The 27,308-nt window shown below is 38.1% G+C and overlaps 3 protein-coding genes across 5 annotated transcripts in view; 1 reads left to right on the forward strand and 2 right to left on the reverse strand.

Annotated features, from left to right (window-relative positions):
* The window catches only part of tox (thymocyte selection-associated high mobility group box), an 839,643-nt gene that overhangs the window by 256,540 nt on the left and 555,795 nt on the right, over positions 1 to 27,308 (reverse strand). The gene's annotated exons all lie outside the window — the stretch shown is intronic.
* afg3l2 (AFG3-like AAA ATPase 2) lies at positions 1,800 to 9,410 on the reverse strand. 2 transcript variants are annotated; one of them, XM_043259280.1, is made up of 17 exons: positions 9,199 to 9,410; positions 8,644 to 8,737; positions 8,471 to 8,551; positions 8,260 to 8,378; positions 7,843 to 7,995; positions 7,658 to 7,732; positions 6,776 to 6,903; positions 6,391 to 6,664; positions 6,160 to 6,297; positions 5,910 to 6,063; positions 5,654 to 5,761; positions 4,995 to 5,120; positions 4,792 to 4,902; positions 4,530 to 4,645; positions 4,250 to 4,450; positions 3,201 to 3,395; positions 1,800 to 3,079 (listed from the first exon to the last, which is right to left on the reverse strand). In XM_043259280.1, exons 1-17 carry the CDS (start codon positions 9,289 to 9,291, stop codon positions 2,837 to 2,839), a joined length of 2,409 nt encoding a protein of 802 aa, XP_043115215.1. In that variant the 5' UTR covers positions 9,292 to 9,410; the 3' UTR covers positions 1,800 to 2,836. The 2 variants fall into 2 exon arrangements, with proteins under 2 accessions (XP_043115215.1, XP_043115223.1); XM_043259288.1 differs by having other exon boundaries at positions 6,776 to 6,900; positions 9,199 to 9,409.
* plcd1b (phospholipase C, delta 1b) lies at positions 14,231 to 26,170 on the forward strand. Of its 2 annotated transcripts, none has more exons than XM_043259306.1 (15): positions 14,231 to 14,485; positions 17,312 to 17,470; positions 18,776 to 19,004; positions 19,103 to 19,232; positions 20,200 to 20,428; positions 21,150 to 21,351; positions 21,496 to 21,640; positions 21,895 to 22,047; positions 23,517 to 23,663; positions 23,787 to 23,937; positions 24,565 to 24,681; positions 24,810 to 24,988; positions 25,066 to 25,198; positions 25,280 to 25,429; positions 25,561 to 26,170. In XM_043259306.1, exons 1-15 carry the CDS (start codon positions 14,455 to 14,457, stop codon positions 25,650 to 25,652), a joined length of 2,247 nt encoding a protein of 748 aa, XP_043115241.1. In that variant the 5' UTR covers positions 14,231 to 14,454; the 3' UTR covers positions 25,653 to 26,170. The 2 variants fall into 2 exon arrangements, with proteins under 2 accessions (XP_043115241.1, XP_043115233.1); XM_043259298.1 differs by lacking the exon at positions 14,231 to 14,485 and adding an exon at positions 16,555 to 16,750.

Consider the following 27,308-nt stretch of genomic DNA (forward strand, 5'->3'; position numbering starts at 1 on the left):
TCCTTTTAAAGCTTCCCTTTAGGGCTGTTCAAACCCTGACAACTAAAACGCAGGCAGCGTGTCAACACATACTGCAAGCGATTCCCCGCTTGAGGTCCTTTGCCGGTCCTCTCTCAGCTTCATGTTCTCCAGTACAAACATATTATTCACCTCACGGTTTTTTTCCACCCGGTCAAGAAATGTCACGGTTTCTAAACTGGCAAAGCTCAAAAAGCAAGCAGTTTCACATCATCCAGTTCATATATATATATAAGGACAGACGTCGCAAATGGTGACTCAAAAGCTCCTTTGACTTTTTGAAGCAGTTTCAGTACGACTTTGACTCCAGCAGTACCCACTTTCCCGAGGCGAGCTGCTAATCTATGCAGGTGATGTCACAGTGTGGGGAAGACTTTCATTTAGTGCTGAATCAGAGGAGACAGCGAGGGAAGCCTCTTCATGTTTGCCTGGTCTAAATGTGGACATCCTCCCCGGCAAGCGAGCAGCTGATTCATACTGCTGTTTAAACAGCAAATATTACGCCACTGAAAGTGGGCTGCGGTGTATTTTTGAACGCTCATCACGAACGCTCATCACGAACGCTCGCGTGAATACACATTTAAAGTGCATGCTTCCTTTGAGCACGTTCTCATGGGGGCACTGCATCTGTTGAGAGAAAAACTGATCCATATTTGCTTCCAGCAATAGTTCAAAAACAAAGAGTGGAATTTCTCCTCGTTAAAATTTCAGGCCTCTATACAAACAAATGACAAGAGTGCCATTGGCTGCTAAAGGGAAACATTTAGGAGCCAAATAACTCCTTTTTCAAGCTTTTTTTGGTTGTCAGATTATAGACTTACTTGATAAAGGTGGCTGTTCATGAATTCAGTGAATACACTTTACTTATGTAATGTGCTATATACTGCATTTAATATTCTTTTGATTTTAAAATTAGTTGTTTTATTTCAGGATTTATTGGTAAATAAAATCTTACAAACAGTGTTTATTCGAAATAGAAACAAAATAGAGACGAAATAGAGCTTGTATTACTTTTTATTATTTTAACACATCTTTGTTGAGTAAAACTATTTATTTTTAAAAAAAAGCCCAAAATTTTTAAATGGTATATTGTTAAATGGTGTATTGTTAAAAAAGGATTTATTTTAAATAATACAGTTTATTTTTATTATTACTTTTTGAAACTCTTGATTCATTAAAGAATGGGTTAATTAAAAAAATGTGTTAATTAATAAGCACATTAGAATGATTTCTGAAGAATCATGCAACTGATAACTTGAGTAATGTTCAAAATTGAGAAGAAATACTATTTTACAATTTTTTTGGTTCAATGCAGAAGTATATATATATATATATGTGGGGAAGGGTCATTTTTAGATTTTTATTATTAGCTCACCTACGTTTGTTCAGTCAGTGTATTTGTACAATTTTACAACGGTGTAGCCTAATTTAGTTGCACAGCATATTACACACAGCACGATGACCTTTTTTTGTAATATTTATGTAATTTACATGAATACTTACCAAGATAAACTTTTTGATATTCTATGTGCGAGCTTTTAGAAATGGTGTGTGCATGTTATGGACGAAAGCACAGTGCATGAACCTTTGTGACTGGCGTAACAAAAAGCGGCAGTTCCTTTTTAAAGCTTTTCATCAGTGCCACTAGATTTCAAATCATTTTAATTCATATTCTTGCTGCATTTGCAATCATTTTTTTTTATCAGTCTGGAGCTGCAGAGCAGTGCATCTGAAATCCATGTACTAAACAAAACCAACAAATTCATGCCACAGAAAAGCAATTTGAAATTTATGTGGATTTATTTAAGTTTTCAAACATGTTCAAAACCCTTCGCACAGAACAAAATACACATTTAGATGTAATATCAAGCTGAAATCACAAAAGGACAATGCGTATTAGACAGTGTTCTGTTTTTAACCTCATAGCTCGATTTGTGGTTTGGATTTGCACTGTAGAATAAATACTGCTGTCAGAAATCACACATGTTCATAAGCTGATCATTAACATAACGAACTACTTATCTGCATTTGTGTACGCTTGCATTAGGCCGTATGCAACAATTTCACAAGGAGCTATAGTTTGATCAGCCTGTACCACGGAGAGCAGCTGCCTGGGCCATAAATGAAGCAGACAAACTCCAACAGAAGAGAACACATCAAAAATTACTGCTCTTTCCTTCAATCAAAGGACATGATCGTAAATTGCATAAAATAACATTGAAACCGAAGGCTGACGCTCGTGCCCGTGCAAAACTCTGTGAGAGACATGAGTGACTGTGCACGGTTCACAACGCTCGTGTACATTTCAGTCTTTCAAATGCCCGTGAGCAAGCAAGAATTGCAAAAAGACCTTTGAGAAAGGTCGCGAAATTGTGGCAGTTTTGAACCGGGGCCTTAATGCACAGAAACACAAACCTGCGCCTATCAGGTCTCCTGTTAGACGTAAATGTATCTATATAGAGAGAGATTTGTCTTCTTGGTCAACGAAAGGTAAAATTAAAGTGACAAGCTACAGCGCTTTTGCCTCAAGTTAAACATTTTCTAGCAAAGCGCCGATGTGTCACGTAAAATACACTACACTTTCAACAGAAGACCTCCCGATCCTTTACATTGTGCTGAAGTTTATTGCGTTTCAGCAAAAGAAAGTTTATATTTCATAAACACCCTACCGTACACAACATAAGTCCAAAGCTTACTACCAAGAGCTGCAGCTCTTCTGAAGAACCGGGTACTTGCCTCAGTGTCCGTCTGGCAAATGTTTCCCATCTCTTAAATAACTGCTCTGACCCTCCGGGGTCACGGTTGAAAAAGGGGGTCCTCAGAAGGGCATACCACCTGTGATCTGTCGGGCCACCTGCTCCTCCGTACTCTCCTCCTTCTCACTGCCGCGCTCCTTGTTCCAGTCCTTCAGGCCCTTCGGCAGAGACGTGTCCTCATCCATGCTTCCCGTTCCCTCCACAAACTCCTCATAAGTTGACTTTTCAGCAAACGGCCTTCGGCCCAGCAGCTCCACCATGTCGTTCTTGTCCAGCACCTCTTTCTCCAGTAGACGTAGTGCCACCTAGTGGTGGAAAGAGAGTGTCGCCGTTATGTTTCATAGTTTTCTGAAGCCCATTCATGTGACATTATGGTGAAATCAAATCAGTGTGAAAGGCATTGATCCCGACAGTGCCGTGCTGTACCTTCTCCACCTCAGCCTTCTTCTCCTTCAGCAGCTGCTGTGTGCGCTCGTAGGCCGTGTTGATGAGGTTCCTGACCTCCGTGTCGATGAGGCGTGCCGTGGCCTCGCTGTAGGGCTTCTCCAAAACCATCTCTCCCTGCCGAGGCAGGTCGAAAGACACCTGCCCTACCTTTTCATTCATGCCAAACTGCACAATCTGTAGATGGAAGAGTAACAGTTTTCAGATGGGGTCTGTGGATTATATTATGGACGTCAGATGTAAAAGATACAGTAATTAAATGTATTAATTAAAAAGTAATTAATATGTTTTCAAATATTTAATCCTGTGATTATTAATCATAATTTAATTTTAGTATTTACATACTACATATTTGCGTGTGTGTGTGTACTGTTATATGCATAAACATTTATATGTTATATTTGTATGTAATCACGTGGAGATATATGTGTGTGTGTACATTTAAGAGATACCTGCTGAAGTATATTTTAAAAGTTTAAAATATATATATTTTTAATATTTTGAACTCAGGACACCTAATACACAACTGTACCATATGTTTATTAAACAATAGCGCAGACAATATTAAACATTATATTAATTATTCCAAACGTTTGACCAGCAGTGTGCACTTCTTATCTTTCTCTCAAAATTGTTTCTGTTCATTCTTAAGAAAACAAAACCAAAATGATTAATCGTAATCAACTGCATTCACAATAAGTTTTTGTTTATATAATGTGTGTATACAGTATATATTTACTAGCATGAATAGCAAGAAAATCTTTGTTATACAAAAATAGAATATTAATGTATAAATGTAAATATTTAAAAAATATATAGCCTGCTGTATGCGTGTATTTATATACATACAAATATAATACACAAAAATGTTTATTTTGAATGCAATTAATAATTTGACAGCACTAATTTCTTCCTATTTTCCAAAACGGCACAAATTAAAATGAAATTAAAATCCTATGAAATGTTAATCATCATGTCCATTTACTCTGTATGAACCACCAATGATCAAATCATATGAACGTATGACTGACCTGTGCGTAGGCACTCTGTGTCACTTTCTTCAGGTCGTCTTGTGCCCCCGTGGTAATGCGGCCAAAAAAGATCTCCTCAGACACACGTCCACCCAAAGTCATACACATCCTGTCTAGCAGCTGCTCCTTGGTGTACAGGTACTGCTCTTTGGGCAAATACTGGGCATAGCCCAAACCTTTCCCACGCGGGATGATGGACACCTGAAACAACCAATGATATGAGCCGAGCACATTGAAAATCCCGAGTATTACAGCGCAGCTGAATTCGTGTGAGTTTTACTTTAAGCAGAGGGTCAGCGTGCTCGAGGAACCAGCCGGCTACGGCATGACCAGCCTCATGGTAAGCCACGGTCTTCTTCTCCTCCGGCTGCAGAACCTGCGTCTTCTTCTCAAGACCTGAACATGCAGGGAGACTATAAATATCTGAACTTCACACCAAAACTATGCATGCACTCTTATAGATTAATATCGCAGTTCGCTATAAATATGGTTTAAGAAAAAAAACAAACGTGAGATTTTCAAATTTCACATCTGTCACTTACCCCCAATTACTCGTTCGATGGCTTGCTCAAAGTGTTTTTGGTTGATGGCATCAGAAAGGTGGCGGGCTGCAATTAACGCGGCCTCGTTACACACATTAGCGATGTCCGCACCTGTCAGAGAGAAATCAGTAAGCGATGAAACTTAGTTCACGTCTCATACACAACTTTTGAAACCACGCAAAGTATAAAAAGCCTTTACATGCCTGAAAAACCAGGCGTCAGAGCAGCCATTTTCCTTGCCAGTGATTCTTTGTCCAACTCTGCATCCAACTTTAGTGGTCTCAGATGGACTTTGAATATAGAGGCTCTGCCTTTGATATCGGGTGGCCCTGCAATAATATGCAATATACAAAATACATATAAACTTGAATAACAGTTTAAAAGTTGGGGGTCAGTAAGATTTTTTTTTTTAAAGAAACTTTCCATTTAACAAAGAATCCTAAAAGAAATATGAAGCAGCACAAATGTTCTTAACACTGATGATAAAATGTTATTTAAGCACCAGATTAGCATATTAGAAGGATTATGGGACACCGAAGACTAAGGATGCTGAAACTTCAGCTTTGCCAACTCAGGAAAAAAATTCAATTTTAAAATATATTAATACAGAAATCATTTATTTTCAATTTTTATAACATTTACAATTACTGCATTTACCATCATTTTATTGTGTTTTTGATACATTAAACTTCAAAAACATTTTAAAAATCTTAACCCAGACACTTGAACAGTATTATATTATAATTAAATATAATAAAACAGCTTTAAAATAGCCTGTGATTACATTTCACAACAATTTAAATGAGAAAATAGTAATAAAATTTTTAAAAATAAAAAATGGGATTGTGGCAAAACCCCTTACCGATATATATCTGTCTATCAAAGCGTCCAGGCCTCATCAGAGCTGGATCTAGAATATCTGGTCTGTTGGTGCCCGCCAGCACTACAACATTGGTAGCAGTGTTAAATCCTACAAATGAGAGAAGTGTATGAATTCGCATATATTATTACATTACATCATTTTTAATACTAACTTTAAATACCGTGATGATCTGACGTGTGGATCTAGAGTTTGAGTTTGAATAAAAATAATGGTAAATCATCTTCTAGATACAAACCATCCATTTCAACTAGTAACTGGTTGAGAGTGTTCTCTTGTTCACTCTGTCCGCCGAAGTTGCCCCTGCCTCTCTTTCTTCCTACAGCATCGATCTCGTCTATGAAGAGGATGCAGGGCGCGTTCTTCCGGGCCAATACAAAGAGATCCCGAACCTACCCAAAATGATAGTGTTTTAAGTCACACAGTGAACAAAGTCTGTTAGCACACTGAACACTCAGCTCATAATAGGATACAGAAAACGCACTTACCCTGGCTGGCCCAACCCCCACAAACATCTCTAAGAACTCTGATCCATTCACAGTGATGAAGGGGACGTTAGCCTCTCCCGCGGTGGCCTTGGCTAGTAAAGTCTTTCCTGTGCCCGGGGGACCGGTCAAAATAGCCCCCTAAACAACAAGATTAAAGCCTCTGTTGAAATCTAAGTTGACTTACTAAAGTGCAAACCCGTTATGCAATGTTATTTAAAAGTCTTGTGCTACCTTTGGAATCTTGGCACCCAAATCCTGGTACTGCTTTGGGTTCTTAAGAAAGTTTACAAACTCCATGATCTCCAACTTGGCCTCCTCGCAGCCCGCGACATCCTTGAATTTGACGTCAATCTCGTCTCGTAGTACTTTGGCGGTGGTCTCGCTGACGCTGAAGAGCCCACCCATGCCCCTCCCCGGCCTCCCTCCCCCGACTGGACCTCTCCTCAGCATGAACAGCAAGAAGCCAATGATCAATACGGTGGGCAACATGCTGAGGAGGAACGACCTGGAGATGACGGAACAACAAGACTGACATTAAGAAACAAATGCACACAGCCTTCAAAGTTCCTTGTTTTATCGATGATGCTTATCCTTTACTAAACTGATTCCATCTCACCCGTCGCTTTCAGCGGAGTAGACGACTGGAAGTCTGTTCTCTCCTTCGATACCCAGCTCCAGCTGAGCAGTCTCCAGGTTCCTCTCGAATGTGTCCACACTGCCGATGTTGAACCACACATACTGCTGCTTGAAGAAGAAAGGAACACGGCCTCATTATTATGCATAGTTTTTAGAGACAAAAGAAATATGACCTGTACATATACTACCACTTTACATACTACCACTTTCCACTTTTTTAGCGGTAGTATATACTTAGTCACGTTTTAATAATTCAGCATGCACTGTACAAGTACAATAAATACAATAAAACCCAGCAAACAATTACAAGTTATGAACATATGATAAAACTCAAAAAATTAAAAACTTTGACATAAATATACTAAAACTTATTTTTTTTTGTTCACCAAAAGTGCATTTATTTGCTCAAAGAACAGTAAAATTATGAAATTAGTTTGTAAATGAAATGTGATGCAAAGCTGAATTTTCAGCAATCAATGCTAATACTCTAGTCTCCGTGTTCAATAATCCTTCCAAAGTAATTTAGCGCTCGTAAACCAGTTCTTTTTATTATCTATGTTGAAAACAGCCGTGCGGTTTAATATTTTTGTGGAAATAATGATATTTTAAAGATACTTTAATTTATAGAAAGTTCAAAAGAACAGTATATTTGAAATAGAAATGACAAGTAAAAATATCTGCTTAACAAAAGTATTCATTTCTCAAAAATGTATCTCTTACTGACCCTGAAGGTCTGGACGGTAGGTAGTCTGTGTCACACTGACAGTCTGACTCGGCTAAAGTATAATCTGTTTAATTATACGACCGATGACCGTGCAAAAATAATAATCAGAACTGCATCCAGTCATTGTCAAGAACTCACCCCGTCAACTGGAGTTTTCCCAGGGCTAAAGACGACTTTTACGTATCGCTTGTTTATAACCTCCAACCTGTCAACCTAGCAAAGATAAAACACATAACCTCACGGATCAAAGTTCAAGTGCAGGTGGAAAGAAACGTGAAACGATATTGATCGAAAAATCAGATCGAATAGAACCAATTACTCACCACCCCTTTAGCAAGGTACCCATTTACAAAGTCTTTCCAGGTGACTTCTCTTCCTCCGTCTCGGAAGAAGAAATAATACGTGATGGCTGTCCAGATAGCTGCTCCACACAGGCAGTACATGCGGAACTCTTTATCGTCCCACGGCATATCGCCCTGCATCAGATCACAATAAGGCCACGTTACTGATCTTATTGTAAAATATTCATCCATGGAGGTTTTTTTAAAATCATTAAATATATTTTGACCTATTAATTGCAAATATTTGTTCGACCCTCAATCTTTCAATTACATTTCACTAGAGTTCTCTCTAGTGACGGGATTTATCCTTACATTTGCCTCGGTAACCAGTAGCAAACAAGCTTTAAATGTTACAATAAGCCTAGTACTACCAATAGTAATTACTAGACAGCGTTTGACCTTTTGGAGACGGCTGTACCAATTGGATTCATCCTTCCTCCCCCCTTTTTTTCCTCCTCCTCCTCCTCCATTATTTCCACCTCCACCAGTGGTCTTCTGAGCGTTGTTTGGTTTGGCCTCTGGGGTTAAAACAGATCCGGAAAACAACATGATTATACTGAACGTCATATAAGATAATTAGCTCGCATTATAAGCTTACGAGAGATGTTACCTTTGACCTCCGCGTTGGATGGCTTGGGCTCACCGTTTTTTGGCCCACCGTTTTTATTATTGGGGAAATATTTTTCAAAGCCTTCGGTGCAAGAAGATCAAAATTCAATTAGCAGAACAGACCGGCTTTTTGACCTCGACGTCATGCTTCTTCACGCTTCTTGTAATACACACCTTTGGGATGTTTGGAGCTTAATCTTCTGTAGGCGCCCAAGACCTGCGACAGCAAGGATCTTCTATCTAGGACGATCTGCCCAACACCCTGAACCTTCAAAAAGAAATACACCGAGTTGAACAGACACGATCACTTCTGCTTTAAAACAAACTGCTGTTCAAAATAAATTATATACAGCTTCCTGGCCTTTTCCCCAATATGAAATATGTAACTATTTTCAGCAGATCAATCAGAACTAACTGCTTTTTACACCTATAACAACAATGTTTATTACAGTGATTTTTTTTTTTGAAATATTAAAGATGCAATTCAGAGCTAGCGATAGCACGAACTGATGTTCTGGACGCTGTCTCGGTGTGACAGATTTAATGGGAGGAACTGTGACATAACCCGAGCTGCACGCGTTATCCGACGCAATGTCACACACAGGCCGAGCCGTGTTTATGTCAAACCCTCCGTCTGCGGCGACACGCCAATGACCGAACGCGCATTCGTGATCCGGTCGCAGCGGATGATGAAAGATCCAGAGAAATGCAGTCGAGCTGCACGTTTACCGATTGCACACGGTTTGTTGATCTGACATTCGGCAGCAGAGCGTGGAGAAGGTTCCTGCAGCCTCTTGACAGATGCAGATATCGGTGTGCCATAATGGCACTGGGAGCTCTTGACTCTAATCAATACAAAAAACAAGACATCGGACGAAAAGTTTTGACAACATGAACTTGAAATTGACTGCGTTCCATTGCGATTTACTTCCGGTGCGCGCTGGTGACGCGCTCGTTGTAAATATCCGTGGTTAACCCTCTGTGGCCCGGTGTGGGCTTTCCGCAGTCTCTCGATTCAGCTGCTACGCGTTGCTTTCAGTTACTGAACTGAGGTATCATTTTGATATCTTCGTGGTTGCTCAAGTGATAAAAAAAAAACTGTAACTAAAGAAAAAACAAAGTGTAAGGAAAATATTGTTGGCCTATTACTTTTTTTTTATCTACATCACCTTGGGTAGCCTACTGAAGTAACAGATAATCTCATAAGTAAAACAAAGTATAGAAAATACTTTATATATATATATATATATAATATATATATATATATATATATATATATATATATATATATATATATATATATATATATATATATATATATATATATATATATATATATATCTGGCTAACTTTGAAATGTTAGACGACGGGAGCTCTGGAATAAAATCTTTTTCCCTCTCAGCATTAAAGGGCACCATTTTCACTGAACTACACACTTTTTATATTCAAAGAAAGATGCAACTGTTCAATCTAATTTATATCAAAAGTGAATAATTTGGGGAATTGTTTGCAGCATACATCTATTTAGGGCAGTTACGGAAAGGTTGATTTTGTTTCTTTAAGACAGTTACTTCTTTTTTTCCTCTCTCTAATCCATTTATTATCTGTATGGACTGCATGGCCAAATTGAAACATGACCCCAGTATTTCTTCCCAGAAGGGTCACAGCAGGGTCAAAGTAAAGGGCAGAGCAAAACACTGTCGATAATGTGTACCGTAGCATGAAGCAACATGTTTCCTGAAGTCTTTGACTTGGCACTGCATCTTGACCGACTGGAATGATCACATTCTTGTTACAATGTTAAGTTGCCCCATTTAAGGGGCCGAGTCCGCTAGATGGATTTATGAGTAAAAATATGTTCACAATAACAAATTTTTCTTCTAAAAACAACAGCTGTTACTTTATCTGAACGCAATACACCACGCAAGGTCAAATATGAGCAATAATATTTTTGTTGACTTATTGCAACATTAACATTATTACTAAAGTGAGTAAGATTACCACGATAGAGTACTGGCAGGTGGTAAAATATATGAGGATGATTGTTTTGAGCATTCCATGCATGCCCGTATCCGATAAGATCTCCTCAATATCAGTCAAATTAATTTAGAGTTTTAGTTTCAAGATTAACTTGCTGTGGCTTACTAGTTAGTCATCTAATTTTTGTAACTTTTTTAGGCAAGTTACAAAAAAAAGCCTAGATTTGCATAATTTGAATCTGAAAAATATGGTTGTTAGCCCCTTGGCTAAGTACTAACTACACAGTCTTAACACAGAGGCTTACTTCATGCAGCTGGCCACTAATTCAGTTATCAACACATTCACTCAGTATGTTTACTGAGAAGTTTAAAACCAGAAGTTTACATACACGATAGACAGATGGTTCAGTCACAATGCTGCATTTATAACCACAGGAGAGAATAATATGAGCAGGAAGTTTCCCACTGACATGTTGCATGACAAATGACAAATGTATGAAATACGCAGAGTCAGATATGCAAATGATTATAATTTTACTTCAATTCAGGGAAATACCCTAATTTAGCTACGGCAGGTTTGATTAGATTCGCAGCTAAACTCTGCAGCCCTGCCCTACGATACCAACCTGTATCAAATAGAACATATTTCGGTGTGTTTCAAGCGTTTTTCCCTTTTTACTTAAAGATTACTTGACATTGACGAGGTTTGTGATTTTGTATTGCCCTCTGAACATTGTCTTACATGTAAATTAAGAATCTTAACTTTGATTCTGCGCCATTACTGCAAGGCTGCAAAAAAATATTTTGTCAAAATATCCATCAATAAAAAATGTTCTCAAACAAACCAGTCATTTTTATCATGCACAATCAAAATGCGTGCAGTAGAGGGATATATATGATGCATCGTCTTTTGCGTTTGTATATAAATGTAGTCTCTTTTCAAAGTATCTGACTGTCGTAACCAAGGCACAAAAAGCTGCCTTCTGTCTGCATTCTTATCCTGGGCCCCTTCAACATAAAGATGGATTTGGGGAATATGGCCTCTTCCTGAGGCTGCAGATTGGTCTAATGTTAAAATGCACTCATCCCAGAGCTGACGCTGCTGGCAGGGTAAGCCAGCCATGAATGGGACTGCTGATTGGCACAACAGCACACAGATACACTCAAAACTCCATGACTATTGTTATAATAAGGCCAAGCTAAATCATACACAGAGTGCAAAAGGTGACAAGACATTCGCAATTGCATCCTATAATGACCGGTGTTATTAAAAATGAAATAACACAGACATTCTTTCCCGTGAAGTATTTGTCCAGACATGTATTTTATCTCGGATATCTCAGATCTCAGCTTTGCCCGTGAAGGTATTTACTGTACTCTGTGTGGCATGTGTGGCATGTCAACAACAGGATATAATAATGACCGACCGGGCCTGTGACTTACAGGTGACAGATTGTTTTCAAAAGCTGCATGCTTTAAAAATGAGCTGGAAGAAAACTTGCATGCTTGCGACGTTTTCTCTAAGTATGTATTTTTAAGAATGCAGTGATCACATGATCACTAAGAAGTAGCTGCTAGATCACAGCCCTTCACTGAAATGATTTTCGAGTTTTTCAGCCCTCTATTTGAATCCAGCAGAAGCTATGTACAAACCATGCAAACTACTTTATACTTAATTGAAGTATGAAGACTATGTGTGTGCTTTCTGAAACCTGAAGGGGCCTCAACAACGTCAAATTAATTTCGGTCTACTCTATTGACAGACCTGACATTTTAAGGTTGTAATTTGTAATTGTCTAAATCACATCCTGAAAGCTGTTTAACCCTCTGGGCTACACATACTTGTTCTTAGAAATTACTTCACTAGAACCTGATATGTAGCACAAAACACGGTTCGGTTTTTAAAGCAATAGTTCACGCAAAAATTAAAATTACCCCATAATTTTCTCGCCTCAAAGGCATCCTAGGTGTATATGACTTTGAGGGTTTTTTTTTTTTTTTTAGATTTATCCTGGTTCTTCCAAGCTTGGTAATGCTGGTGGATAGTGTCCAATATTTTGAAGCTCCATAAATCATATATATCTGTTGTAAAACTAACCTACATGCTTCCGGGGGTTAGCACGTCTTCTGAAGTAGACTGAAAGTACAAAAATATTTCTATCCGGCTTCTTGGCTGCCCTCCGACTCGCCGTATGGCATAAGCTGCCAGCTGCATTCGTTCTCATGAAATCCTTCTAAGTTTTCATTTGTTACCGATGTTTGAAATCCTCCTAGGTCTATTCTCTTCTGAGCTTATATTACGAATGCGGCTTACACCATATGTCGGTCAGAGTCAAAGTCAAGTTAAATAACAACAATAAAAAAACCTTTTCTAATTTTTCATTTTTGGGTGAACTGTTCCTTCAAGGAAAAAGCACCAAAAATGAGGGCTAAAAGATGACATTAACCTAAAAAAGTACTTGCAACTGAACTTATATGGTGTTTTTATAGAGCAGATTTCATGCTTTGATTTCATGCTATAAGCGAGCATGTCTAAATCATAAAATGCCACAGAAACGTAGCCTGAGGAAAGAATTATTTTTTTTTAAGTTCTGCTAAACAGAAATTGGCGTTCGTGAAATTGAACGCCCATGAAATGCAGCTGTAGGCGCTTGTCTTTTTTCCTCTGAGTGGTTGGTCTCATTGGTTTACTCTGGCTTATCAGACAATGATAAGTTGCCTTTCAAAAAGCTCAGAAATGACTCATAAACATAACTGATCATATCGCGTTGCCTGTTTGCAGCTGACAAATGAGTCGAGAGCAAGGCTTTACGGTTGTGGTTCGTTCAGAAAGCATCTGATATATTTTACACAGAGGGGAAAAAAAAACCTTGTGGAATGTTTGCTTCTGTCACACAGCAGATCTGAGAGCTGGGTTCCTTTATCACGATCTATCTGCAAAGGAATTCCTCGACAAAAGCAACATGTAAACCTCTCCAGGCACAGTATTCACACGCAGACTACTTCAAACAGTGGAGGACCACAATCATGTGTAATGATAATCAGCACAATTAGGAAGAGGCCCAAGAACGCCTTGAATATGTGTTCCAGTTTTCATAGGCCTGTTTGAAGTGAAGAGATTTTGAGAAAAGTTTTTTTTTCTGATGATTAATTTCATAAATGTCATAAATGTATTGGCCCTATATAATGTATAATATATAGGGCATTTCAAATACTTTCTGTTAATACACACATACAAGCTGTAAAAATGTAAAAAAAAGTTAGTGCTGGCTTAAAATTAAGCTGTGTGTATAAGGTGATGTGTGTGTGTGTGTGTGTGTGTGTGTGTGTGTGTGTGTGTGTGTGTGTGTGTTGTATGTGATTGTATCATTATTTTCATGCAATAAAAACATTTTAAGGTGCACAGCTTAAAAAATCCAGATTTCAAATATAGTATATTTGAATCCAAATTAACCTCAGTAATGCATTCTGTATTCCTTTGAACAACTGCCTACGTTATATGACTCAGAAAAATAAAAAAGATTAAATAAATGATCAGTGACAGATTCCTTACACTGACAGTGCATCTGAGCTCTCAGACATGACTAGCGTCTACAGCTTTAATTACAGGACGACGTTAAAGAACTGATTCTGCAGAATAAAACGAGCAAACGTTCAATCTCGGCCTGGATTGGCTTTGCTGCTACTTGAGTGTCGTTTATCGTGACCCCTATAGGCGGCTGAAAGCACAGCATGCCGCTGCCGTTATAAGATGCTGAAGCGGTAAGTGGGAGTGGCTCATCATGAGATACCTTTTACTGAGACGATAGCAGCCACAGGCAGGTAATCCGTACCTGCGAAGGGAAGACCAGAGGAACAGCGCGGCTCTCGGTTGCGTCTGTTTTGCGCCAGCGAGCCTTCGCGAGGTTTTGTGTCGTTTCTGTTTTGCGCGTGAACTCGAGAGCACCGGACAGATCGCGCGCGACGAGGATATAACAGTCTGCTGGGGTTTTTTTTTTAAAGAGAAATGGATTCCAACGGCATTGCTGAGAGTCAAGGTAAGCGCTGAATGGAAACTTAAACGGAACTTTGCCGCGACTGAATCAAAGTAACCGTCAGAAAAGTCAGTCGAGCAAACTCCTGCGAGTTTAGTTCGGGAGCAGTGGCGCTCGCTAAACCTGCACGCGCTCTTGAGTTTCAGCCACGCGCAACTGAATCGTTAACCTTTACCAAACCCGATTCCTCCCGCACGCGCTTATGAAATATTTGATTTAAAGGTCGATGTTGCGAACAGCGTAAAAATGCAAACAAATTGAAGACGAACCAAGCTTTTTTTTATTTTATTGCGCTATATGTATTAGATATCAAAATGCTTCTGCCTTTGAAAATGCCTTTTTTTTTTTTTTTTTTCAGTCAACTATTTCTGTGGATGTCGCATTATGAACGCATGAATGGGTGGTGTATAGTGTAAATTGAGTTAGAGGAGATAATATGGCTGCCACACCCTTAGTAACTGTGTATTGTCATGTGTTTGGTGTATTTGTCCATCTCTTACAGTGCTCCAATTTTGCAGCAATATAATAAGCTCCTAGACTTTCTATTGAGGATGAGGCACAGGAGAGGTGTCAGTAGCCCAAGGCAACATTCCGTTGACTGTCTCACATAACATCCCTTTCATTACTTTAGTTCCTCTCCCTCAAACGTCTGTCAAATTATGGGTTTGCTCGCTTCTTAAACCAAGGCTCGTCTCATTTTACGGTGTTTTTTTAACAGATCACAGTTTACAAAAAAAAGTGACAAATATTCTTAAGATGAGCGAGTTTAATTGTTTTAGTATTCAGGTTTTTTTAACCAAAAGGTGATAAGGTGTCGCGGTAAACATGACCTGCCTTTGGGCCCTTAAAAAGCCTAAGGCATCTGAATGACTGCGTGCTTGTTGTGTACACACCTACTGGATCTTCAGTATCTCTGTCATTTAGACGGATATGAATAGGATCTAACTGTCCTTCCTCGCCCTGAAATAGCAGCAGGAAACGGCCTGTGGGTTTCAGGGGCAGATGAACTCGGTACAGATCGTCTTAATATTATAGGGGGGGAAAAAGTCCACAGAACCAGTGCAAGTGTTTGTTTTGTTTAAAAGAAAGCTGTGGTGTATAGATGCCTATCTGAATCCAAAACAAACACCGTACAGTGTCAACAGAAGACAGTTAGAGCAGAACTTTGTTTAAAAGTAGATATAAGTAGATAAAAGCATACTATAAAAGCCGTTTAGAAATTAACAAAAGTTTACTTTAGAAATTAGGTACAGAAAAGTATAATGAAATAACATTTGTATAAACAACAGTTGTACTTTTTTTTTTTTTTGTATTTATATTAAAATTGTAGTATTTATTTTATTTCCAGTTTTCATTTTAGTTTGGGTTTTAGTGATTTTTATGTGCTTTTGTCACTTGAACTTGTCTATTGAACTTCATTTTAAACTTTAGATTTCGTTTAAGCTATTCCCGTTTATGGTTTGTATTTTTACTTCCGCCTTTAATTCATACAAATTATACTTCATAATTTTAGTTATCGATAATACCATTAGCTTGGCTTAGTGTATTTAATCATCTCTATCTATCTGTATAACCATCAAAATGTATAAACGATATTTACATTGACATTGCGGTACAGAAACCCTTCTGGTCTTCTTCACATGTAAGATAATGTCTCTCACAAGGTTTAATGCGCTGTGCCAAACGCCATGGGCACCAAGTGAGGCGTGAACAACTTTTCTGAAATTAAGAAGGCTGTGTGTAATTTTGAAAGTCATTACTGCCGCCGTCGTAAAGAAACGGCACTTCAAGGGTTAACGTGAATCCACCGGCTGCTGTCAAACACAGACACAAGATGGCGCCATCGATTCTAGTCATAAAAACACTCCCAGGTCCAACAGGTATACACCAGCTGTTGTGTAGCGCTTTCGACTGCATTATAAAGTATACTTTTAACTAATTAAACTTACTTTTCAAACAAACATCCGTGAAGTGATGTTTATATTCACCAACGTATATAGATGGCCACTCAGGTGTCGCTGCAGCGTTATTCTAGGGATGAACTTCGGATTAGTACACGCCCCGCTCCTCGGACAGGTGACTGAGCACAACACGACAGGTCTTCGTCGTATATGTGCGGCTCACTTATTCAGAAGCAGTTTTGATTTGTGCTGCGGACTAGCGACAACATGCAGTGTGTGCGAAGACAACCAGCGCGGACCAAATCTCAAGAGTCCTTGTACCGCGCGCAGATGAAAACAACGGCGAGAAACAACATCAAGCGTCTCGGTAGGACAGTGAATAAAACGATAGTGTTGCGTGCAATCCGAGAGCCTGACCTTTCATACCCGCCTTTGCCGTGGCGTTCAGCTGGTTGTTTAAAGATCTGTACTTTTCATTGAAAAGGAAATCGGGGAAATTGTAATGCATTGTAAGTAGGGAGCTGTTAATGTCGTCGTAAATGGAGCAAGAACGCATCGCGCCTAATTGATTCATGGCCGTGTTTAAATTACTCAGATACACACCACGCCTTTGTAAATAATTCATTTGTGTTATGGCAGTTTGACCTAAAAGCAGGTCCTGGTTGGTGTCAGGTGTCATAGTGTGTGTGTGTGTGTGTGTGCTAGTCTTTTTATGCAGCGTCTTTTGTGTTTCACATAAAAGTTCATAAGCCACGTTTTCTTCCTCAGCAGCTGGGCTCATGAATTGGGAGGGTTCCTTCCTCAATTAGACCAAGAGAGCGACAATCATGTTCTGCCTTCATAAAAAGGATGTTGAGGGGAAATGGCCCACTAATCAGTTTTTGTGAGAACGACCACGTGAGCAGTCTCGCTCTTGTCCTCCCCGCAGGTTTGGAGGGAGATGGGGACCTGCAGTTCCTGATGAGCGGCGGAGATCTTCTGAAGGTCCGCTCGGGCTCGTGGAAGAAGACGCGCTACTACAAACTCCAGGAGGACTGCAAGACCATGTGGCATGAGTCCAAAAAGGCCTTGAAGTCCAAACAGACATGTGAGTCCTAAAAAGAATGTGCGCAGGGGTGGGTCAGTGAAGCCGTTCCGTGCTCGTGTCCTGCGCTGACCGATGTTGATGTTGATGAATGTCTCTCAGAGAAGTTATTACAGCGCTTCCTTCCGCAAATCCACATTTTTAAACACAAACGGGGTAAAATGAATGCATAAACTTTAAAATGAAGTTGAACTGAAGAATGTCTGACAGTGAAATGAACGTGCTTTATATATTAAAGTTATTTTATTTGTATGGAATACAAATTAGATTTGGGGCAACACTATCAGTTGAACTGAGGCCTATATTTATGGGTGATGTTCAAAAATACTGATTGATTATGATTTATTGAATTATTGATGTGTATTGCTATTTAAAACTTTAGGCTCTGTAAGATTGTTTTTTTTTTTTTAAGTTTCAGATAAATGATTTCCTTTTGGCCTTCTATTCATCTAAAAATTCAGAAATATAGCCTGTAGTGGTCTCAACAATATTAGCACAGTTGTGTTAAACTTTGATAGTAATAATAAATGTTTCTAGAGCATCAAATCAACATATCAAAATTACATTTGAAGGATTTTTTTGACACCGAAGACTGGATAATAATAATGGAAATTCACAGGAATATAGAAAAAACCTATTTAAATGAATAAAAATCACAATATTGCTGTTTCTAAAATCTATAATGTATGATTTTATCACTGCGTCTTTACGTCATCATAGTGATCTGTTTTTAAATGCTTCAAAGCTTCATGATCTGTGCATCATTTTAAATATAATGAATTAAAAGCGGTTAAGATTAAACAGATGTTTTTAAAAAATATTTATGAACAAGTTGTGTGTTTACCAGTGCTGTAAAATATAAGCCTGCGGCTATGTTTAAAACTTATGCATATTTTGCCTCAAAGTATGCAAATGTCCAAAATCAAGCTTCCAATGCTTTTTTTTTCTTATGCATGACCTTGTCTGCATAGAATTTCCATATGCATATTGCGTTTAACTGCAATTCTTAACACAAAACTAGGACAAACTGCTTTTTAGAGATATATCTTTATTATAAATATAGTTTTTAAAGACATGAATCAATGTAAGCATACTTTTTTACCAGAAAATAAAAATGAAGTACCGATTTAAAACATTTTATTATATCAAGTAATCACAACTATTGAACATAAATCGTTCGAAATATAAGATCACCGTTTCATTCACAGTACAGATGTTACATTTGCTAAACTACAGCGTTATTTTCGATGTTGGGAAAGCCGTAGACCCACATTATATTTTATGTTTCTGTATCTGTCTCTCACCAAGTCTCTGTTGAGGACATCGACGAGGTACGAACGGGTCGGCAGACGGAGGGTTTGAGGAAATACACGGAGGAGTCGCTGGAGGGCCGAGCGTTCTCCATCCTGTTTAAGGGCAGGCAGAAAGGCCTGGACCTGATCGCCAGCTCTGAGGAGGAAGCCAAGAAGTGGGTCGGCGGTTTGGAGAAGGTCATCTCGAACACGAAGAACCTCACTCCTCAGAAGAAAACAGAGCAGTATCCTTTTCAGACACCTGTGACGTCGAGGTGCAGTTCAAGAGCTATTCTTTTCAATTCTTTTAAAATAGTTGATTGCCCTTACATCCGAGCTCCAGCTGGATCTACAGCTGTTTGCGTAAAGCAGATAAAAACTTTGATGATAAGATCAGTCAGAAAGAGATGAAGAGCTTTCTGCAAGACATCAACATTGAGGTGTCTGAAGACTACGCTGAAATGCTCTTTCAGGTAATATTTCTGTGTTTATGAGGATTCTAACCTAGTTTGTCCGTCTATGTTTTTCCCACAGTGCTACATCTCATACATTAACTAATAATAAGCAATGCATTTTATATGTATTTATTATAACGAGTTAGTTAATATGAAAGTTAATTGTTAGCTAGGTCCAATTTAATCCCACTCTTCACAATAGAGACTGTAAAAAAGTTTATAAAGCTCTAAAAATGTTACTGACTGGCATTTTAGTGCATTTTCTGCAAATATGGAAAAAGCAAGTTGTCTCAATTAAATGTGTGCAGTTTTACACGATTAGTGCAAATTGTCACATGACCAGATCACCTTACTTCCTGTTTGTACTTTCAGAAAATGATGGGTGCATCAAAGCTCCAAAACAAAAGCTAATTATGCATGTTAATAAATAAAGACATGACAAGGATTTTTAGTACACATTATCTTTAAGGTGTCTAATATTAATATGAATTCACAGTTACTCAGTTTTGTGTAGACATAGAATGATTAAACACGTTAATAGTGGAATAATAACTTTTTTTTTTCTACACCTATTCAGTGTTGTATGAGAAAAGCAAAAATGTGAAGGTGATAAATGGGTTAATAATTGGGCTGAGATATGTAAGAATTTAGTTGCCTGCAAAAATCATAAAATTTCAGTATACACATTATCCCACTGGTCAGAATTGTGACTGACCAGGGAACACATCTTTTCCACGAAAATGTAAAAAAATTATGAATAGTTATTTCAAGGGGCAACTAAAGACAAAATATTTTGTGTTTGAGAAACATTTTGCATGAACTGAGTTAAACATTATTAAGAGATACTTTCGATTGTAATAATACGTTGATAAATGTTGAAATAAACTAATACTTCCAAATCATTGAATAATGTTAACAGCAAATAGTATCTTATTGTAAAATGTTGCCCACACGAGACATAACTTGACGGTTTACTCTTTTTCAGAAATGTGACCAATCAAAGGGTGGATTCCTGGAGGGCGAGGAGATTAAGCATTTCTATGAAATCCTGACACAGAGAGAGGAGATTGATGTCATCTATGCAGAGTATGCAAAGACGGATGGTCTCATGAGCGCCGCTGACCTGCTCAACTTCCTGCTGAACGAACAGAGAGAAGCCGTGTCTCAGAATGACGCCCTTCAGCTTATTGACAAATATGAACTTGATGAAAATGGTAATGCCTCCTGCTTGAGTTACTCTTATTCGTAAGTTGCTACGGATAAAAAAACATCTGCTATATACTACCATTCAAAAGTATGAGGTCAGGATTTTTTTTAGTTCATTTGAAAGAAATGACTTATTCAGTAAGGATGTATTCAATTCGTAAATCGGTAATGAAAGTAAAGACATCGGAAATGTTACAAATACAGTAGTATTGTCAAATGATCAATTGCATTGAAAATAAGTTTTTGTTTTACATTTATATATGTGTGTGTATAGTTGCATGTATATATTTAATAAAAAAATATTTTTAGGTATAAGTGTGTATGCAAATATGGTTTATCTATAATACACAGTATAATACACGCATATATTATGTAAACACAAACTTTTAATTGCAGTTAATCATTTGACAGCATTAGTTACAGAATATTTTTTTATTTAAAATAAATGTTCTTTTGAACTTTATATTCATTAAAATGTTTTAAAATCAATAATGATAACAAGAAAAAAATAATTGTTTTTTGATCAGCAAATCGTAATGTTTGTATGATAATGACTTTGCCACAAAAGGAATAAATAGCATTTTGGAATAGAAAAAATCTTGCCAAGCACAAACTTTTGAGTGATGGTCTAAGTAAATGTATTTAGTTTTAGTTTCAGTTTCAGTGTTGAATTCTAGTGTAACTACAACGTCTTTGTAATTGCATGTCTGTGCTGTGCATTTCTTGCAGCCAAAGCCAAACAACAAATGACAAAGGATGGCTTCCTAATGTACTTGCACCAGCCGGAGGGGCTGATCTTTAACCCGGCTCATAAAAGTGTTTACCAGGACATGAACCAGCCTCTCAACCATTACTTCATCTCCTCGTCTCATAACACATACCTGCTGGAGGACCAGCTCAAAGGACCCAGCAGCACGGAGGCATACATAAAGTAATCCTGTCTCGTCCTGTTTGCATTTTATTGAAATAGTTTAAAGATGAAATGCAAAATTAAATACTAGTTTCATAATGAAAGTAGCTCAATTCATTTAGCTTTCCTAAAGCATGATTTCTTTTTTTTTATTTCCCTCTATAGAGCACTTCTGAAAGGGTGCCGCTGTGTGGAGTTGGACTGCTGGGATGGATCAGATGACGAGCCGGTCATTTACCACGGATACACTCTCACCTCAAAAGTCCTCTTTAAGGATGTGATCAAAGCCATTCAAGAATATGCCTTTAAGGTAAAAAAATATTTATAACAACGAATGCAAACAGCTGTCATTTCACCAACATAATACAGTGACGGATAATGTTTGTTTTAGAGCTTGTAGAGCTTGTCCTTCTGGTGTGCTTTCCACGTGTGCCTTACAAAGTGGTGTGTGTGTGTGTGTGTGTGTGTGTGTGTGTGTGTGTGTGTGTGTGTGTGTGTGTGTGTGTGTGTGTGTGTTTTTTTTTTTTTTTTTGTGTTTTTTTTTTTTTTTTTTTTTTAAACCAGACGTCCAAGTATCCCGTGATCCTCTCTTTGGAGAACCACTGCAGTGTGGAGCAGCAGAAGGTCATGGCTCAGCACTTGATCTCCATCCTGGGTAGCGCTCTGGTCACCAAACCCCTCGGAGATCAGATGCCCACATGCCTCCCTTCTCCAGAGGTTAGTGATTGCAAGATGCAAATGTTCAGTAATCTTCAGTTAACCGGTTTATTTTAAAATACAAAATAAACCTGACGGTGCTCAGGAAGCGGAGCCGAGGTTTGTTTTTTAATAATGACATGCTGATTGTATGCTATCCTTTTAATTACACACCTAATTCTAATAAATGCATTTTAAAAACCTAATGAAATTTGTCACAAAAGCTGGCATGCCATTTAACATAAACAAACAAACAAACAAACAAACAAAAAGCATCATGTAAGAAGAAAGAGGCAATGGTGGAATAGAAAGAGACCGATTTAGAGATTGGTTACCAGGAAAGGTAAATATCAAAATGTTTAGTTGGGATGCAGTGATATTAACATTCTGGCTGATGCAGTAAGCCAAAATTATTTTATGTTGCTGATTACGATACCTGGAAAAGTTTTACCATTTTATTTAAAATGTACTTTTTTTCACACACAAGAATTTTTTATAGAAATTGTCCTAACTCGATTTCTGGGCCTCGGATTTCATCGAAAATGTATGAATGTGTGTTCTGAAGATGAATGGTGTTAAGCGCCTTTAGGGTAATTAATGATAAAAATTAAAAATTTTTGGTGAACTGTCTTTAAACACAACCAACCAACGATACCTGGAACTGAAGATGCAGTGTCTTCTCATACAGAAAAATAATTAACCACAGAATACCTTGTTCAACCAATTAAGAAGGGTTCTAGCGAGCAGAGTAATGCTTTATTTTGATTTAAATGTGCATTTGCACAAATTGAATATTTACTTAACTGCTTTGATCGTTTAAATGAATTTCAACAGATTTTAATTTAATCCGGTAGCCGTGGCTTTAGATGTGAGCTTCAAGAGTTTTCCAGCCTGTCTGAACAGGAGATGCTTTGAGGATGGAATTCTTTGTGGAATGTGTGGAATTTACACAGCCGCTCTCTATTTGAGATCATCGCTGCATCTCTTCACTCTTTTTCACACAATTGCAAATGTCAGCCCTTTCAGAAACGCCAAACTGTCGCGAAATGAGGAAATGGCCGATGCAGAGTTGTGCGATCACGTTCACGTCGTGGTTTTGTGGCGACGTGCTTTGAAAGACTCTGCTTTTGGGTTACTATGACGACTGGTGCTTTGCCTGTAGGGGAGCAGATGATTATCATAGCTTACATAATGTTGTTTTCCATTCCCCTCAGTCAAGGTGTGGCCTGTCACGGTCAACAACACAAACACTGCTGTTCTTTTCCTCGCAGTATCAGTTACAGCTAAAGCTTCCTAAAACTACCGTGTTAGAAACGGTACCAAAATCAGTGTGCTGTAAATATGCTCTTTGGCTGGCACATTTTCTCTATGTAGAAATACCAGCATTTGATGGTAATCTGCACTATTAAGCTCAGATATGAGAAGTGTGAACTGTGATCTTTTGGTGACACTGCTTGTTTACACACATGGATGTGTTGTTTATTATTTAGGAGCTCAAAGGTCGGTTCATAATCAAGGGGAAAAGACTAGACAAACTTGAGGACGTGTTTTCAGAGTCTAAAACGGCAGATGAAGACAGCGTAACAGAGGAAGAAGATGATGAGAAAGACGAAGAAGACCAGGAAAAGAAGTCTAGTGTAAGCTGATTTCTGTGTTCTCTTTCTTATGTACTTAAGTGATTATTATAAATTTCTTCTGATTTTTAAATTTTTTCTTTTTCCCCAATTTTGCCATTACATATACCCAAACGCAAAACAAAGTCGCTGAAGTTGGCGAAGGAGCTGTCTGATATTGTGATCTACTGCAAAAGCGTCCACTTCCAGGGATTTGAGGATTCCCGGGACAAGCAGTCCTTTTACGAGATGGCCTCTTTCAAAGAAGGAAAAGCTGTGAAGCTGGCGGAGGAATCAGGTGCGACTTCATGACTTGCGCCGCACAGACACACAGGCTATTAAACGTACGAGTACGTGTCATTAGACGCAGACTTGGACTTTGTCCAGCTGCACTGATTCATTGCACTGCAAAATACAGTCAGACATGCGCACAACGTCACAGGTGATGGTTCTGCACGAGGGAGACCTTCGACACACAACTTTGAATATGGAAACGAGCAGGTGACCAAACAAGGAAAAGAGTCATTCATATATCTTAACGCTTGACTAGACTTGAATGTAAAGTTATCAATTAAAATAAAAAAAAAAGGGAATTTACACACACATGGGAATTTTGGAGCATCTAAAACAGTGTAGACTACATTTCAAATGTTTATAGTTTTTCAATTAACTTTTTTTTTATTCAGTCATTATATTGATAAAATGTAAAAACTGAAAATTGATATCTAAATTTGTAATAATATTTTGCAATATTCCTCTTTTTCTGCAGAAAATGCTGCCTTGGTGTGTGTATAAATCACGCCAACCTTGATCTTTTGAACATTAGTGTGCATTTTGACCTACAATCATCTAGCCTTTCAAAATTTTTCTATGCCAACTGTCAACTATTCCTATTATTTACAATAATTTTATTTTCCCATCGCAGTGAACGATTATATCCATCACAACATAGACAAACTCAGCCGGATTTACCCATCGGGAGTGAGGACGGACTCGTCGAACTATAACCCCGTGCCTCTGTGGAACGCAGGCTGTCAGATAGGTAACGAACATGTGAATTTTATACCCAGCGTCCAACGTCACCTAGACCTGTTCATATTCAAATCTAGTTATAGAGTGGACGTTGATGTCAGTGTCGTAGTCCTAAACCCTTATCTCCCTTTTCTCCAGTGGCCCTTAACTTCCAGACGCCCTGCCCAGAGATGGATCTGAACCAGGGGCTTTTCCTCCAGAACGGACAGAGCGGTTACAACCTCAAGCCTTCTTACCTACGAGACCGAGACACTACATTTGACCCCATCGTTCTTCCAGAAGGACCGTGGTTAAAGAACAAGACTCTTCATGTGATGGTAATGGATCTGTACTTGCATATCTTCCAGTTACAATGCCGCATTTTACATGTGCGCTGTTTCTTTTTGTCTAACAGGTGATCTCAGCCCAGCAGTTACCCAAAGTGAGTGAAAGGAAGTCCTCCATTGTGGATCCTATTGTTAAAGTGCAGATCTACGGTGTGCCAGCAGATACCACTGTGGTGGAAACGCAGTACATTGAGAATAACGGTATAATAACTCTCTAAGTGTCCCTAGTCAGGGCTCTCCTCAGGATCGAGATGTTGCTTAATCGCTTTGTTGTTTCTCAAGGCTTCAACCCCATGTGGAACGAGAACTTCCAGTTTGATGTGCGTGTGCCAGATCTAGCCCTTGTGCGCTTTCTGGTCGAGGACTACGACTTCAGTTCGAGCAATGAGTTTATTGGCCAGTACACGCTTCCCTTTAACAGCCTGAAGAACGGTTAGTGAGTTTAAATGCATGCTCATCCTTTAGTTTTTGTAAATTGCCGTTGCTGTTTTAAGTATGCACGATGAATATTGCTATAACCACATAAGCAGGCAATCATCATTAGTTTGTGTGTTATGCCACAGGATATCGTCATGTGCCACTGCTCACTGTGAATGGAGACGACCTTTCCTCCGCTGGGCTTTTCGTTCACATCATGGTTGTGGATGCTGAATAACATACGATAGCACAGGCTTTATACTCCGTCTGAGATGATCATATGTTGAAGAGTCGGCAAAACACGAGGCAGCTTGAGTGATCCTAATGGGTAAATGAGACATTTGTGGGAATAGAGCAACTTTTCTGAAGTTGCGATATGACGGTTTCGCATATCAATTACTTTTTATACTTTTTACTATTTGTAAAATACATTTCTTACACTTTAGTACGCCAAATAGATTGCCCGAGTGTCCATCTTTAGCGTTAGTTAAACTGAACACTGTTTTTAGAGATGCAGATTTTAGCCGAGGAATCGTTTGATGGTGGAAATAGAAATCCTCTGGGTAGATTCTCTACTTGTTTTTAAGCCTGCATTAGATTTTATATTTTTTGTCTTATATGTAGTTACATAACACTTTCGATTTATAAATGAGGTACTTAAACGCCATAATACTCGTAAAATCAGTGATTTTGATAAAACCCATTGCCAGCTGTATACATTCATGTAAAGGTGAAATAAATGTAAGTTATTCAAAACTGCAGTGTTTAGTTGTTGTTTTTTAGATTCTGTAATAAATATATATGGTGGTATTCGGTGATGCAATGTCACAATAATGAATATGCCATAACTCAGCCGTTACCCTGGAAACAAAGCAGATGCAGTACTTTCAAATTGAAATTAAATAACGTTCATATTTTTGGATTCACAGTGGTGTTCATTCAGTGCCAAATGCTTTTAATATTTAATCCCAATATGAAATTTATTTTAGATTTCTTTATTATTCAACCACATTCTACATTAGGGTGTCATATTTTTTTTAACATTACATAACTCCCAGCGAAAAATTCTTCTAAACATTCATGAATATTAATTTAAATATTTTATTTAACACCTTGTTAAAATCAAGAAAAGGCATTTTAAAAAAAATTAAATACTTTGACACTTTTTTTTTTTTCTCCAGTTAAATGTCAATATCGTGATGATACTGCATACCATGCTAAATGCATTAACAATTAAATCGCGGCATGAAAATCAGCATATGCCTATTCTGTAATAGCTTCAGCCATTGAAGAGTTTGAAAAGTTTACTGAGCTTGTGGGACACTTGGTTTCACATCAAAACCGTAAGAGTGAGCTATACTATTTTGGACATCCAGTCCATATGAAAGAAGAAAAACTGCATTATTTGGTAACAATTTGAAAATTTTGACATTAGCACATTAGTATCGCTTCATATTTTGCATTTTAAAACATGCTATAAGATTTATAAATCACAAATTAGCAAATTGACGCGATTGTTGTTCTTTGAATCACCAAATTATACTGAGAACATGATCATCAGAGCCACATACTAAAACATTCAGAATTAAAATTTAAATTCAGCTTATCTTAAATCATGTTTGATCATAAAACCAAATTACCTGACTGCTGATTCTGTAAACCGAAAGTCTAATTAGTCTAAATTATTTCTTAATCACTTAAATTAAGTTTACCCAAGTATTAAAATTGTCATCATTTAGAGTTCCAAATCTGTGAGAACTTTTATAAACGTTCAAAACCAGGCTGTTTTGGGTCACCATTGACTCCCATAGTTTTTTTTTCTTCCTTTGAAAGTCAAGTGACCCAAAACAGCTGGCTTACAAACCTTTTTTTCAATGATCTATCTTTGTGTTCG

The sequence above is a fragment of the Puntigrus tetrazona genome, chromosome 2 (genome assembly GCF_018831695.1).
Source record: "Puntigrus tetrazona isolate hp1 chromosome 2, ASM1883169v1, whole genome shotgun sequence".
Lineage (NCBI taxonomy): Eukaryota > Metazoa > Chordata > Actinopteri > Cypriniformes > Cyprinidae > Puntigrus > Puntigrus tetrazona.